This window comes from Odocoileus virginianus, chromosome 5, assembly GCF_023699985.2.
Source record: "Odocoileus virginianus isolate 20LAN1187 ecotype Illinois chromosome 5, Ovbor_1.2, whole genome shotgun sequence".
Lineage (NCBI taxonomy): Eukaryota > Metazoa > Chordata > Mammalia > Artiodactyla > Cervidae > Odocoileus > Odocoileus virginianus.
The window spans coordinates 92036718-92052540 of NC_069678.1; the positions used below are offsets into that span (position 1 = coordinate 92036718).

The 15823-nt window shown below is 43.7% G+C and overlaps 1 protein-coding gene across 5 annotated transcripts in view; it reads left to right on the forward strand.

Annotated features, from left to right (window-relative positions):
• Positions 1 to 15823, forward strand: part of CSMD2 (CUB and Sushi multiple domains 2) — a 697019-nt gene that overhangs the window by 382177 nt on the left and 299019 nt on the right. For 4 of the 5 annotated variants that reach the window (XM_070468425.1, XM_070468426.1, XM_070468423.1 and 1 more), the window contains one exon: positions 8152 to 8273. The exons of the other annotated variant lie outside the window; for it this stretch is intronic. In XM_070468425.1, the coding sequence (XP_070324526.1) occupies positions 8152 to 8273 (122 nt within the window). The remainder of the gene's footprint in view (positions 1 to 8151; positions 8274 to 15823) is intronic. 5 annotated transcript variants of the gene reach the window in all.

A 15823-nucleotide genomic window follows, 5' to 3' on the forward strand; every position in this document is an offset into this window, starting at 1 on the left:
CTTGTACTAGAGCAACGTCTCTATAGAGCAAGGACATCTGTTCTGTTCACTGCATAGAATAGGACCGGGCACATAGTAGGTGCTCAGTAGCATGTGTTGAATTGATGATTGAATAAATGAATAATTGAATAGCACAACACTCCATTTCCAGGGAATCGAGACACCTGCTGAGTAGACAGGCATAGAATCATCAAGTCTGAGGATCAAGGGACCCTTTGCCAGTCAGTCATTTCAGAATTCCTTCTGAGGAGCCAGAACAGCAATGCCTTCAGGCAGTGGTGGGATCTGATCTCTCCCCAAGACCTGTTCATTGGAGGCGGGTTGTTCTCTTAGTAACGGTGGGTGTTTACACCCTAAAGTCCAGGGTGGGGGAGGGCTGGTGATTCAGAAGAAAGTTCACAGCCGAGTAACGTGCTCATCTTTTTCTCCAGACATGTTGTGTGCCCCAGTCAAGCCCCTCCAGTGATTTTGACCCCCTGGATTCTGCATTCTCTGCCGCATTATTGACTAAGCATCAGGCCAAGCTTTTTCACATCCATTCCCATCCCATCCTCTATCCCTGGGAAGTGGGGGGAAATTCCAGAAAACAGAGCCACACAAAATTGAGTGCAAATCCAGTCATCACCATTGTTTAGCTGGGTATCCTTGGGCCCATCTCTTCACCTCTCTGAATCTCTTTTCTTCGGCTAAAAGGCAGTGATTGATGGAAGCATATACACTACCATATGTAGAACAGATAGCCAATGGAAATTTGCAGTATGATTCAGGGAATTCCACCCAGGGCTCTGTAACAACCTAGAAGGGTGTGAAAGGGTGGGAGGTGGGAGGAAAGTTCAAGAGGAAGGGGACATATGTATACCTATAGCTAATTCGTGTTGATGTATGGCAGAAACCAAACCAATATTGTAAAGCAATTACCCTTCAATTAAAAATAAACTAAAAAAAAAATAAAAAGTAGTGATTATAGAGCACTGCTTTACAGTATTACCATGGCAGTGAACATGCAAGACCTAATTTAGAAATGAACCCAGCGGATCTGCGAGTCTGTGTGCATGCGTGTTTAGTTTTTGTTTTGGGCTATAGCTTCCCCATGCCTTGGAGTGCACCCGCAGCCTCTAGTGGCCCCAGATCTCTTATGGGTCCCAGATCTCTCACTGTCCTGTCCAATCACACACCTTGGGAGGCAACCAGACTTTGAAAGTGAAAGTGAAGGCAAAAGTCGCTCAGTTGTGTCTGACTCTTTGTGACCCCTGGAACTATACAGTCCATGGAATTCTCCAGGCCAGAATACTGGAGTGGGTTGCCTGTTCCCTTCTCCAGGGGATCTTCCCAACCCAAGGATTGGAGGCGCATTCTCTACCATCTGAGCCACCAGGGAAGCCCACATAGACTTTGATCTTAGAGCCCTACTCTGCCACCTGTTACCTTGCTGACTCTGGGCAGGTTTCTTCATCTTTTGAAGCCACAGGGCCTTCATTTGTGAACTGGGGAAACAAAACCTCCATTGCCTAGTGCTTGCGAGATTTAAACAAGCCATTTTATAGAAAGTGACCAGCGCCAGCTGTAGTGGAGAGGGGCTTCTAGAGCACGTTCACCTTCCTGTCACTCTCTCCTTCTTTCTTTCTTTCCCAAGGTCATTGTGAGGGAGGAAGAAAGCATCAGAGGTTCCTGAGTTTGAACTTGGATAATCTGTCCTGGTCTTCCCTGAAAACCAAAGGCTGAGATAGATCTTAAATTCAAGGGTCCTATAATTTTGGCAGTTTTGAATGATTTTCATTTAAAATGTCTAATTTTTAACTAGTCAGAATTACTTTAGCTCAGTTGGTAAAGAATCTGCCTGCAATGCAGGAGACCCCCTGGTTCAATTCCTGGGTCAAGAAGATCTGCTGGAGAAGGGATAGGCTACCCACTCCAGTATTCTTGGACTTCCCTTGTGGGACTGCAAAGAGTTGGACAGGAATGAGCAATTTTGACTTTCACTATTCTACAAGTGATTTTTTTTTTAATGGAGAGTTTAGGTGAAGCCCACTTTAAAAATAGAAAGGGACAAGATTGTGAATTCCATGATAACTCTACTAATAAGCAGGTTACCAAAAGATCACAGTCTGAAAAGTATTCACCACCACACATAGTGATATTATTTTTCGTCTAATGCATTTAAAATATGATTTGATTTTAAACATTCATTTTCCACACAATTAATTCTACTAAAACATGGGGCTCGGCAAATGATAGGTTCTCAGCAAATGTTTGCAGACAACCTGAATGAATCAGTGATTGAAATGAATGAACAATGTGGAACTGTGCCCTCATTTTGGAATTTGAAATTAAGAATTCACAGGCCTTATTTTTTTCTTGCCCTCTGACCAGAGGAAATAAGCTTCTCAGTTGACTACTAGAAAATTTTGATCATCCAAAGGAGGTTGAGGACAACATGAAATGATGTTATACCGTTACAGTAATTCAGTTCAGGCCGGAGACAGGTATTATAATAGAGGGCTTGTCAAACTTATTTTACATATGGAACCCAGTATTTTCTTTATTTCTTTAGCTTTTTACTTTATGTTGGCGTATAACCACTTAGCAATGTTGTGATAGTCTCAGGTGGACAGTGAAGGAACTCGGCCGTACATATCCATGTATCTATTTTCCCCCAAACTCCCCTCCCATCCAGGCTGCCATGTAAGATTGAGCAGAGTTCCCTGTGCTATACAGTCGGTCCTTGTTGGTTATCCATTTTAAATATAGCAGTGTGTACGGGTTGAATTAAATGCATGAAAATTACAAGTAATCATCTTTCTTCCTGGATCAGCTTCCTGGGCTTCCCCTTTAAACGTTAATGTTGTTCAGAATTCTTTCTTCATCCCCCTCCCCTCCCCTCTCTTCCCCCCTTCCTCTCCCCTCCTGCATGTCACCCCTCCTCTGTCATTATTCTCTGCTGGGTGATAGACTGACTGCACTAGAATACATGTCCCATTATTCCCTGCGTCCCTGACCCATACATATATACTCATGTTTAAAAATTCCATTTATTAAGCTATTTATACTTGTATGAAGCAGTACAATAAGCATTTTTCATAATTTCTTTAAAAGGAAAGAGGCAATATCCATATTTTATATTTAGTTCAAGCTTGGAATGGTCTGCCAGCTTGCCCAAGGACACAAAGCTAATCTTTTGAACTGGAATTCCACTGCTGACCAAAGGCCCATACTTCTGCTTGAAAAATGCACCTGGACACCAATTCAGAGTCAACACACTAGATGGAATCACATAGAACAACTGCCCCTACACACACTTTTTGGTAACCTTTATTTTGATCTCAGAGACTTTCCTATAGCTCAGATGGATCTGCCTGCCATGCAGGAGACCAGGGTTCAAACCCTGGATCAGGAAGATCTTCTGGATAAGGAAATGGCAATCCTCTCCAGTATTCTTGCCTGTAGAATCCCATGGACATAGAAACCTGGTGGGCTACAGTCTGTGGGGTCGCAAAGAGTCGGACACCACTGAGCGACTAACAACACATTCTGATCTCATTGTGAACTCAAAGAAAATTTGCAAAAACTGTGCAAAATTTTGTATATTCTTTGCACAGATTTAAACAACTACTTTTAGGGAGTTATTGGATAAGATGAATCAGTCAGAGTACTGGAGATGAGCCAGAGGCCTCATGGGAGCCAGTGAATGCACGTTTCACAGAGAGAGAAGAGTCAGTGGGGTCAGACGCTTTAGAAGGATCAAATACAACAAAAACCTGAAGGCAGCCCTTGGGGTTAAGTGGCTCAGCTAAGTGGTGGGTGCTTGAAGTTGCCCTGTAAGGAACCATGGAGGAAGCAGAACAAAGACAAGGGAGAAGACCGACTTGGACCAAAGCTTCCATTACGAAGGCAAATCATGAATCTCTCTGTGGTGGTGCCAGAGATAGGCACCGTGGCACCAGGATTAGGAATGAAGATGGACAAGAGAATTCATCAAAGGCAGATAGGAGAGTGTGATGGGAACTGCTGGAGAGGGTCTTGCGGTCCAGGCTAAGTAGTGAGAAGGGTTGGGAGGGGATGGAGAGATGGGGAGAAATGAGCAAGCCCGCAGTCTGGAGAGAGAAAGGATTTAGGACACCAGGGGGTGCATTGAGACCAAAGTTACTCTGCTGGATGAGTAAGCAGCAAGGGAAGGAACCAGGTGATGGAGTTTAAGATCTCACAGATGGACTCTCCTGGGCCCCAGAACAGCAGGCTCCGGATATGATAGGAACATGGTGCATCTCCGGCAGGAGCACCTGATCTCAGGAGGAGGGGCTGACCTCTGAAAAGTGAAGGAACCATTCTTCCGTTGGGACCAAAAGGAAGAAGAAGAGAACGTAAGCAGACTTAAGCAGACGGGATTGCAGACCTGAGAAACAGGGCACTCCTGCCAAATGTCCTCTGTTTCACCCACAAAAACGGAAGCAAGGCCATCGCTTGGGTGTAAGGGGGGTGAGGGGAAGGGCGAGAGGTCAAAGGGACATGCCAGAGGCATGAAAGGGCTTTGAACAGAGTAGGAGAGTGAGCTAAGTGGCAGAGTTGCCCGACAATATCCACAACTGTCTGAGGTGAGCGATCGTGAATTTATAGTGACATCTTCCTCCCCAGGTGATTTTTCTCTAGCAGAGCTTGACCACATTGGGGAAGGGCTGGAGGATGTAGGTGGAGAGGTTCATCCACAATTGATGTCTTCTGGGCAACCATTTAAAGGACTTAGGTGGATTTGCGAGAAAATGATCATAACATTGGACCATGAGATCCAAGCTGGGAAGAGAAGACAGGGAGCTGATGGTGGAAAGTTGGAGTGAGTGGAGTGGAGTGAGATACAGATGAAGGTCAAAGAAAATGCCCTCTGGGGGATTAGCAGTTGTTTGTGGAAGGGAACACCAGAGGGAGGAGAAAACTCTCCATTGCTGAGTGATGCAGAGGAAGTGCTGGACCTGTGAGGAGAAGATAGGCTTCAATCAAGGCAGGAGTTAAAGCAGGCGGTCCTTAAAGACACTACAGCTAAAAGTCTGAGGTTGTTTGCCCTAGAATTGGTGGTCAGGAGGTGGTTCTAGAGAGAATACTGTGGAAAGGATGAGGAGGAAGGTCAAACGTAGGAGAAGTGAGTGAAGCCAGCGTGGAGCAGGGTGGGAATAAGGTTTGGGGAGAAGATAAAAGACCAGAGGCACTGGCATCTAGAGCAGTTTTCTTTTTGGTACCAAGTTGTTTAGATGCAAGAACTGGCTATGGGTCTAAATTATTCTTCCTAAAGTCCCCTGGAACAGTGCCCCTGCTATATGGCACAGCGATGTTCAGAGAAACAGTGGAACTGCAGAGCTTGGGCTCGGAAGGTCCTGAAAAACCTCCTGAAAGTTATCCAGCAGGGCGTTTATTTGATGGGAAAAGGCAAATACAGAAACATAAGCTGGTGTCTATTCATTTATTCAGTCACTGTCTGAGCATCTACCATTTCGCCAGCCCGTGTAGGTTGCAGCAATGAACTATCCATCTGTTGGTGGGATCCCAGGGGCTGGCTGCTCAGAGGGAAGTCTGTCTGTCCGCAGACCTCCCGACCTTACCCAGACAGCAGAGGAGAAAAGAAGCCGATGCTCCATCGCGAATCTATTTTTAGGTGCTCCATGCTAACTAGCTGCCGATAGTTAATATTTTAATTAAACCCCTCTAAGCCCTTAAAGTGGCAAATGGCTTTTTGACCTCTTCTCCCTAATCACCTTCACCACGTTTCAACAAACTGCAAATACCATCTAATTTTTGGAAATAAGTGCAAGATAAATTAAGTCTGAAGCTGAGGGCTTTTTGGCAGCAAAACCTGAATCTCTGGAAGAGGTGTAATGTGGTACTGGTAGAGGCTTGTGAGGATCCCCTGTAGAGCTAGCATTCTGAAGCCTCAGGCCTGCTTTGCAATGGTGGGCTAGCATTAGAGTTTTGATTTTGATTATCTTGTTCTAATTTGTTTAGAAATGATGGCAGTCTCAAATGTGGTCATGGGGGGTGGGAATTCTATAAAGAAACTTCACAAAAGGTAGAATAAAAGATTCTTGCCCTTGGGAAATCTTGGGGGATAGTGAGATGGAATGAACACGGCATCTGAGTCCACTGTCCCAGTTCCACTTGTTAAATATCAACAATGTCCCAGGTCCTGGGTGAGCCTTCATATCCAAGATCTCATAGAATGTCACCCTCATCATGCTTCAGTGGGGCAATATCACTAGTCTCATTTTACAGATGAAGAAGCAGAATCAGAGAGGTTTTCTAACTTACCAGGGCTTCTCTGGTGACTCAGACAGTAAAGAATCTGCCTGCAATGCAGGAGACCTGGGTTTGATCCCTGGATCAGGAAGATCCCATGGAGAAGGGAATGGCGACCCACTCCAGTGTTCTTGCCTGGAGAATTACATGGACAGAGGAGCCTGGTAGCCTACAGTCCACGGGGTCGCAGAGTCAGATGCGAGAGAGCGACTAACACTTAAACTTTCACTTCAGACTTAACCAACAAAATCCAAAATGCCAAGCCCCAAATGCATAGCCTGCTATCTCCTCACCCTGCCGATCTGCCATCAGGTGCAGTTGTATCAGGTCTAGTCGGTGAATGTCAGTGTTTCTCAGGACAGAATTACATAGCAGTCAGATGCACAGGAGAGGATTCCCCTAGAACTTGGTTCAAACTTGACACAATATCTGAGCTCAGGATGAAGAAAAGTACCCTTCAGCTTCAGGACTGGGATGAGTAACCAGAAGAACTTCCTCACTGGAGGGCATGAGCTCGTAGAACAGACGGGACAGTTCTGACCCAGAGTCTCTTGCAAGTAACCCCCTACCAACACTCACTCTGCCCAGTTGTAACTGTTTTCACATCTGTTCTCTCCACTTGCTAGTGGTTCTTTAGAGAAGAGGGATTGTGCCTTAGACATTTTTCTCTTCCCACACTCAGCCTGGCCTGTAATAGGCACTCAATATATGTGGGAATGAATGAGCGCAGGAATGAGTGTGTGAAATGAGAAGAGATTAATTATGTCCGGGAACTGGGGCGCTTCCTTCCCAGGCCCTCCTAGGCAGGGTTTCCTGGGAAAGGTTTATCATGGCCCTGTCCGCACACAGAGAGCAGTTCTAGGATATGCTGTCCCATCAAAGGAAACCAGGTTTGACACCACTTTCATTTTATACACTTAGGCTTGTTGAGTTTGCTCACTAGTTCTTTACTGTTAGGCACTTTACCTACAATTAGGACAAATTGCCATGTGGGCAGCAACGGAACAGGCTCATAGAACTTTTTATTAAAATAGCTGAGTGCTAACATTGAAGAATGAAGTGGCTGGAACTAAAGAACGCATTTTTAAAGAAGGCAAACACCTAGATACAATGTAGTACCTTAACTGGTATCAATCACTACTTAATCTAATTAGTTTAGAAGCTATTTTAAAGAGCTTAATTAGATTAAGCTGTGATTGATAACACTTTATATCTACTTGAGGAGAGCACTTCTTCTAATTCACCTTGAATCTTTATGCTTCCAGTCAAAAGCCTATTTCAGGCATATGCTAAGTGTGGGGAAGGGTTGGGGAAGTACTTCACTGTCCCTGAAATCATTCCGGGTGCCTGGCACCAGGCTAAGCCAGGGGCCTTGCAGAATTCCTGGGCACAGACATTCTGATACCTAAGTGGGGGTGGCCTTGACAAGGACAACCTGAGATTCTCCTTCAGCAGACCTGAGAGCACATGGGAGAATGCAGAAAGGTCAGCTTAGCAGGTCAAAAGGTGTCTGGGGTCCACTTAGCTTGAGGTCAAGGTGAGTAGTAGTAGCCCGCACCCTCTTGGTGGAAATGTGCTGCTGGGTCACAGTGGAGTCTGGACACGGAGACTTGCTTAGCTGGACTGTGTGAGTCCATCATCGCCTAGAGGGCGCAGGTCAGGGCATGTGGGGTCTACCTCTGCCCCCAGTGCTCTGGGAACTGGGGCTTCTCTTGAGCCCACTGGGAACTATGGGGGAAGGAAACAGGAAGCAGAAGGTTTTATCTAGGGTGCGATGTACAGACTTCAGGCTCTTCTGGGCCAGGGCTGGGAGGTGGGGATGGGAACTGGTCCTCGTCTAAACTAAAATGCTTGTCTTGCGTCTCCTCTCTGCAGCCCGCATGTGTGATGCCCACCTTCGAGGCCCCTCGGGCATCATCACCTCCCCCAATTTCCCCATTCAGTATGACAACAATGCCCACTGTGTGTGGATCATCACAGCACTCAACCCCGCCAAGGTAAGGCTCGTAGGGAGTGTGGGCCGTGTCCTGTGGGCAGGACTGGATTGGAGACACTTGTTCTGCCAGGGATTTCAAACCCAGAACTTGGTTCTCATAGATTTTTCTGAAGACAATTATTAAAAATTGTTCTTAATAAATATCAAACTGATACAAAAGCATCCTTGTAAAATATGATATAAAGAACATCAACACAAGACCAACTGTGTAGCCATCTCCCAGCTCAAGGGGAAGCAAAAAGCCCCTCAGATACCCTAGTGATCCGTGTCCCTCAGTAACTTCATTCCATTCCCTGACCCTCAGGCCACCATTACCTCAATTGTGTACTTTATTATTCCTTTGCTTTTCTTTATAATTAGCACATAAGTATGTATCCCTCAAAATGCAACGTTTAGCTTCCCAGCACTTGAACTTCATGTAAATGTAATCATGTTGTATTGATATATAGCCTTAATTAGCTTTACTCAAAATCATGTCCTTAAGGTTTTTCTGTATTGCCATGTATCATTTTGTACTGCTCTGTACATTTTTTCGCATCTTTCTCATTCAGTATTTTTTCCTGTGAAGTACCCTTTGTTTGCTAATAAATTTTATAAGTGTCTTGCCAAGACCCACAAAATAACTTGTTGGAATTTTTAATTATACAAAAAATACAGATAAATTGAAGAAGAACTGGTACCTTTATGATTCCAAATCTTCCAGTCTATTAATATGGTATATCTTTACTTACTTAGGGCCTCTTTAATAGCTTTCAACAAACTTGTGTAATTTTTTATTATAAATCTTGTACATTTCATAATACATTTATTCCTAGATATTTTTGTTGTTGATTTTATAAATCATATCTTTTAAAATTTAGTTTTCTACCTGTTTCTTGCATAGTGGTTAGAAATGCAATTAATTTTTATATGTTACAGCTAGCCCATAGGAATTTATCTATGAGTTCATTAGTATATTCTACATAAAGCAGTCATCATCTGCAAAGGAAGCTGGTTTTGTTTCTTCCTTTTTAACCTTATACCTCATTATCAACCCTTTCTTGCCCCAGTGTTCTGCCTAGAATCTCCAGTGTACTGTAAATCATTGTGATGATGCTAGGTACCTCTGCCATTGTTCAGGGTCAGATTGTTTTACTTCTTCACCATTAAGTATGATGTTTGCTGAAGTTGTTGTTTTAATTTACAGTTCCTTTCTAATCCTAGTTTGCTAAAAGCTTGTGTTGTGAATGGATGTTGACTTTTATTGAGCATCTTTCTACATCTATTGATACAATCATATGATTTTCTCCTTTATTCTCCTGTGTGGTGAATTCCACTTTGATTTTTCTGATGTTAAGCCAACCCTGCATCCCTGGGATGAACCCAATCTGGTCATTTAGTATTTTCACTTTTAAAATATACCTATATTTGAACTGCTAGTATTTGACAGAGATTTTGCTTCTGTTTTGTTATATATTACAGATTTAGCAAAATAAAATATATTCTGTATACATTACACACACACACTCTTGGCAGATTTCTGTATCAAGACATTGCTAGCCTCATAAAATGACTCAGACTTTTCCATCTCTTTCTATCCTACTGCTTGTTTTTAGTGTTTTACAGTTCCATCATCATATGTCTAGTTGTGGATATTTTGGTATTTATCCTATTTGATTGCATTAAACTTCTTGAGTCTATGGAATGCATCTTTCATCAGTTTGGAAAACTTTTTAGCCATTGTCATTTCAACTGTTGTCTCTCCTTTATTCTCTTTTCTGCTTCTGGCAGTCTGACAAGGCACGTTAATGTATCTCGTTCTATCTTCTTTTCTTCTTAACCTCTATCATTTTCTCTCACTCTGTTCAAGAATTCTCAGTTATGTCTAACGTCTGTTAAATTCATTCACTGAAGATTTATTTTAATTTCAAATATTGTATTTTCCATTTATGAAATTCTATTTAGTTTTTCTAATTGATTTTGAGTTTATTTTATAGTCTCTTGCTCCTTACATATATTTAAGTTATTTAAATGTATTAAGCACTTTTATTTTATATTCTGTGTCTCTTAATCTCAGTATATGAAATCTTTGCAAGATTCACTCTGTTTCCTGCTGTTTCTCACCTCTTGCCCTCAGAATCATGTTTCTTTCTTTGCCGTATAATTTTTGACTATGTGGTTAGAATCATAAACTTTGTCTGGAGGAAATTCTTTGAGATTTGGGTAGAAAGTGGTGTATTTTTTACTGCTGTGTGCTCGGGGCCACTAACAGCCAGAAACCACCGAGAATAAATTCTCAGTATGAAGGTTTCAAATCACCCAAGTAATCTGAAGGCTGCAAACCCATATGAAGACAGATTTATCATGATAGAGTCTCAGAGGAAGTTTTCTATTTCCTTCCATTCAGTGTCAAAATCTGAAATAAACAATCAGCCTTCAGATCTACCCCGAGGGTAGCAGTGCTGTATGGGAAGGAAGTAGGCTTATTTCTAGCTCAGCCTCACACTAAGGGTGCAACTTTAACTCGTTCAACCTTGTTTGGGATGTCATCTGAAAGTCCCCAACCATGGGGGGCCCTGTCCTTTGTCTCCTGCTCCCTCTTCTCCACAAGGCCCTGAAAAGCAAAGCTCTACTTCCCAGTTTTTAAAAAGGTACTTCACGCTCCAAATCACCTTTTGCGTCTCTACATTCACTGGGGCTTAGACTCTGAGAGTTCCTGCCATCCGAGTCTTCTTGGGCTTCCATAACAAAACATAAAAGATGTGGTGGCTCTAACCAGAGACGTTTATTTTCTCACAGTTCTAGAGGCTAGAAGTCCGTGATCAAGATGCCAGCAATCTTGGTTTCTGGTGAGATCTACTCCCAGCTCATAGGTGACCTCCTCCTCAGTATGTCTTCATGTGTTCTCTGCACGCATGCAGAGAGAAACGTTCTGGTATCTCCTCCCCTATTCTGAGGACACCAATCCCATTGGATTAGGGCCCCACCCTTTGACTTCATTTAACCTTAATTACCTTCCTAAAGGTCCCATCTCTATCCATTGAGGGTTTGGGCTTCAACATGTGAGTTTTAGGGCAATATAATTCAGTTTAGAACACTTGTTAACTTGTAAAAAGCTTTCTTTTTCTTTTTAAATTTTACTCAACATTTTAAAATTGTTTGCTCAAAAGTGCTTCGGACCACAATACTTGGAACACTGGAAACATTTCCTCTGCAAGTCATTTTGCAAATAAAGAATCGTATTTTATCAAACCATTTGATGATGAACCAAGTCAGTGGAGAAGGATGCTTTGGCCACATAGGGGTGGAAGTGGAGGCTAACCCAGAAGGACCTTGGAGTTGTTAAGTTGTTGACTAGAGGGCTATATCTGGGGCATTGTTAAAGAACTACAGATGCTTATCTCTGTTTGCTTTTTAATCTGAAGATGGGGTAAAGGGTGAAGCATAGGAAAGTCCTGAAAATTTTTTGAGAAACAGTTGATTTGCCCTCAGAAGACCTAATGTTGGCTGGTGTGTGGAGGTCAATGGCCCCATGTTAGTCACCACCCCACATGCCATGCAAGATGTCACTCCAGCCTGTGTTTCTGAAGCCAGTCCCTCTGAAAGGCACTGCCTCAGAGTTAGGTTATAGAGAAGGATGTTCTTAGTGGGAGATCTTCATGGGTTCTTAGTGGGCTTCAGGTAGTGCTAGGGAAGCCCAGGAAGACTGAAGGGAGTTCCTCACTGACACAACCCAGGAGAATAGCCAGGAAGCATACAATGCAGAAAGGAGAGTACAAGTATAGAAACTCAAAGTCTAAGACTGAAGGGTAGGAGCTGCCTTCCTGCAAAAAGCAGAGAAAATGCAGTGTACTCCTACCACTGATCAGCAGCCAATAGGAGAGATTCAGTGCATCCAAAGACTGCCTGGCTGACCACCTTGGGGACATCTCCTTCAGCAAAAATCACAGCCTTTCCAAGTTCACAGTCTGTTTCCTGAGATTAGCAGTTATTCCTTCATTGATCATTGGTATGATCTCTGCCCTTGAGGAATGCGCATATAGGAGAGAAGGATGGGTAGAAATGTAAAGCTAGAGTTCAGACAAGTGCTAATGGAGTTGTGTCCAGAGTGTGATGGGAAAATCTAGAAAACAGACACTAATGGAAAGTTGGGGAACTTGTCACAAAGGGGGTGACATTTGAACAGGGTCTTGAAGGGTGAGGATATCAGAGCAGACACATGTGCCGAGGCACTGAGGTTTCGGACAGCCTCTTAGAACTGAAAATAATCAACATGCCCATATCACAGTGAGGCTGGAAAGTCCACAAGATGCAGATCAAGGTGAACCCACAGGCTTGACAGAGAGGCTTAGGTTTTATTCTGAAACAGATTTCTAAAAGTAGAAGTGTTAGGCTATTTGTGATAACAGTAATAGCTATCTCTTATTCTATGCCTGTTATGTGCCAAGAACTGAGCTAGGCCTTCTGTGTGAATGACTTTATTACATTCTCTTCATAGCACACAAAAAAATTAAATTTTAAAATACCTATTTGATGGATATAAAACCTGAATCATGGACAAGTTAGGAAACTTGGTCACAGCATATAGTTAGTATTAAGTGGCAACACTGGGCTTTAAAGCCAGTCTTTCTGGGCCCATTGCCCATGAACTTAAGTAGCTGTGCTATGCCATTGGATGGAATGTGGTCTCAGAGTCAGTGGGAGGGGTTGGGACTTGCAGCACTCGTATAAGCCTTGGGAAGGATGAGGGCCACTCTTTCTTCTATACCAGAGCAATAGCTGAAAGAATTTTTGAAAGATTACTCTGGTAGCAGTGGAGATATTAGAGAGGGATATTAAAGGGAGTGAGACCAGTTAGGAGGCTGAAGCAGTTACCCAAGTAAGAAAAACAGGGTCATCAACCAAGACTTAGGAAACATGGAGGGGGAGACAGATTTAAGAGGAATTTAGGGAATGAGGGCTTCCCTTGTGGCTCAACTGGTAAAGAATCCACCTGCAATGAGGGAGACGTGGATTCAATCCCTGGGTTGGAAAGATTCCCCTGGAGAAGGGAAAGGCCACCCACTCCAGTATTCTGGCCTGGAGAATTCCATGGACTATGTACTCCATGGGGTCACAAAAAGTCAGACATGACTGAGTGACTTTCACACTCATTAGGGAATGAGATGGGGCTTGGTGGCTGATTAGATGTGTGATGGAGGGAGAAGGAGAGGTCTCATTCACCACTGTGTCCCAAGTGACCAGCATAGTGTCTGGCATACAGTAGACACTCAATAAACATTTATTCAATGACCAAATAGATGACAACTCCGTGTTTTCTGACTTGGACTAATGGGAGGCTTTCAAAGGAAATACAGGAGGAGGAACAAGCTTGGCAGCAGTCAAGAGGGAAACATGGTGCATCTGAAGTGCCTGTGTTTCATTCAATGACATTTGGATACACTGGTTGTAAAGTGAATAAATCTGGGTTCAGGAGAGAGATGTGGGTGTCATTGCATCGGCGCACAGTTGGGAACAAGCATAAGGAATGAACAACGCTTCTTGGAAAGAGCAAAGAGATTGAAAATATTCAGAATGGGTCTGGGAACAGAATCCTTACAGATGACAGAGATCCAGTGAAAGAAGCAGAAAAAGAGCCGTTGATAGGAGAATCGAGTTGCAAAAGCAAGAGGTTTCCAACCAGGATGTGTCTGACAGTGGTGATGCTGAAAAATATCTTGTTGGAAAAGGACTGGAAAGAGACTGTTGGCTTTGGCCTTGGAATAAGATCTTTTGGTGGTGCTTTGTGGGGAAGCATATTAAAAAACAGAGACATTACTTTGCCAACAAAGGTCTGTCTAGTCAAAGCTATGGTTTTTCCAGTAGTCATGTATGGATGTGAGAGTTGGACCATAAAGAAAGCTGAGTGCCGAAGAATTGATGCTTTTAAACTGTGGTGTTGGAGAAGACTCTTGAGAGTCCCTTGGACTGCAAGGAGATCCAACTGGTCAATCCTAAAGGAAATCAGTCCTGAATATTCAGTGGAGGGACTGATGCTGAAACTGAAACTCCAATACTTTGGCCACCTGATGTGAAGAACTGACTCATTGAAAAAGCCCCTGATGCTGGGAAAGATTGAAGGCGGGAGGAGAAGGGGACGACAGAGGATGAGATGGTTGGATGGCATCACCGACTCAATGGACATGAGTTTGAATAAGTTCTGGGAGTTGGTGATGGACAGGGAAGCCTGGCGTGCTGCAGTCCATAGGGTCTCAAAGAGTCAGACACGACTGAGCGACTGAACTGAACTGAGCAGAAGTGGGTGGGGAGTGTGTGGATGGGGAGTGGGTTGCTCTAGAGGCCAGGCCTGCGGACAGCCCTTTTGACAACTTTGTGGTAAAGGGAGGGAAGGAGAAAGGGCACATGAGGGAGGCTGGGTGAACAGAAAGCTTTGGGCTACTTAGGATGTTTGTTGTTTAGGAGGTTGGAATTTTGAGTACGGTTGTAGACTGAGGACAAAGGAAGCACAGAGGAAGAGAGTGACGATGTAGGAGAAAGAGGATGGGGAGTGAAGGGTCTGGAGTGAGTGAGAGGCAGATTGGGCTGAGCATGCAGCAGCTCCTTTCAGAAGGAGCGGGTGAAGAAAAATACTGTCGTGAAAAGGGGCTGAGAGTTTTGCCTGTAGAATATGTGTCTATAGAAAAGGACATGTGTCTCTTCTAAAAAAATTTGTGTGTGTGTGGCAAAAGTCACACAGTATAAAACATACTATTTAATCATATTTATTTTATTATTATTTAATCATATTGTACAGTTCAATGCAGTAAATACATTCACATGGTTGTGCATCTCTTACCATCATCCATCTCCCAAATTTTTCACTATCGTAAACTGAAACTCTGGCCCATTAAACTCTACATTCCAACTCACCCTCCACCCCCAGCCCCTGGTATCTACCTGTGTGCTTTCTGATTCTATGAATTTGGCTATTCTAGGCACCTTGCATAAATGGAATCAAGCAGTATTTGTCTGCACCTACCGTATATTGGGATTTATTTTTAAGGTTAACTTAGCATGACACATGTCCCTTTGGTCTCCTTATAATCAGGGAATGATTATACATCCCTGGCACCTGTGTGTATGTGTGGACATTTCATCTCCTTTGAGCTTGAGAGGGAGCTGGGAATGTTCCAGTGACTAGGGCCTCCAAGGGCAAATAGAAGGTCCAAACAAAGTCCAGCCATGACCTGGTGTGGGAATGGCCGAGAACCTATGTCACGATGCCAGCCGCGACTGAGCGTGGTGGGCTGAACAGCTCTACGCTGTGGGAACAAGAACTGACAGTCCCATTTCAGAGGCCAGTGAAGGGTATGTCTCTCCTCGGGGAACTGAGAATAAACAATGGACACCACCCCGTCCACCCTCCCAGAAGTTGGGCAGATTCAGGGAAATGAGGAATGGCAGCTCAGAGCAAGTGAGGCTGGCCTGCTCTGCTGGTTGCCCAGCTCCACCTTCTCCCTTGGACTGGGATGGTCTGGAGAAACGGGAGTCCTGCCTCGGTCGGTTGGGCTATCTTAGTGTTTGTAGTCATTC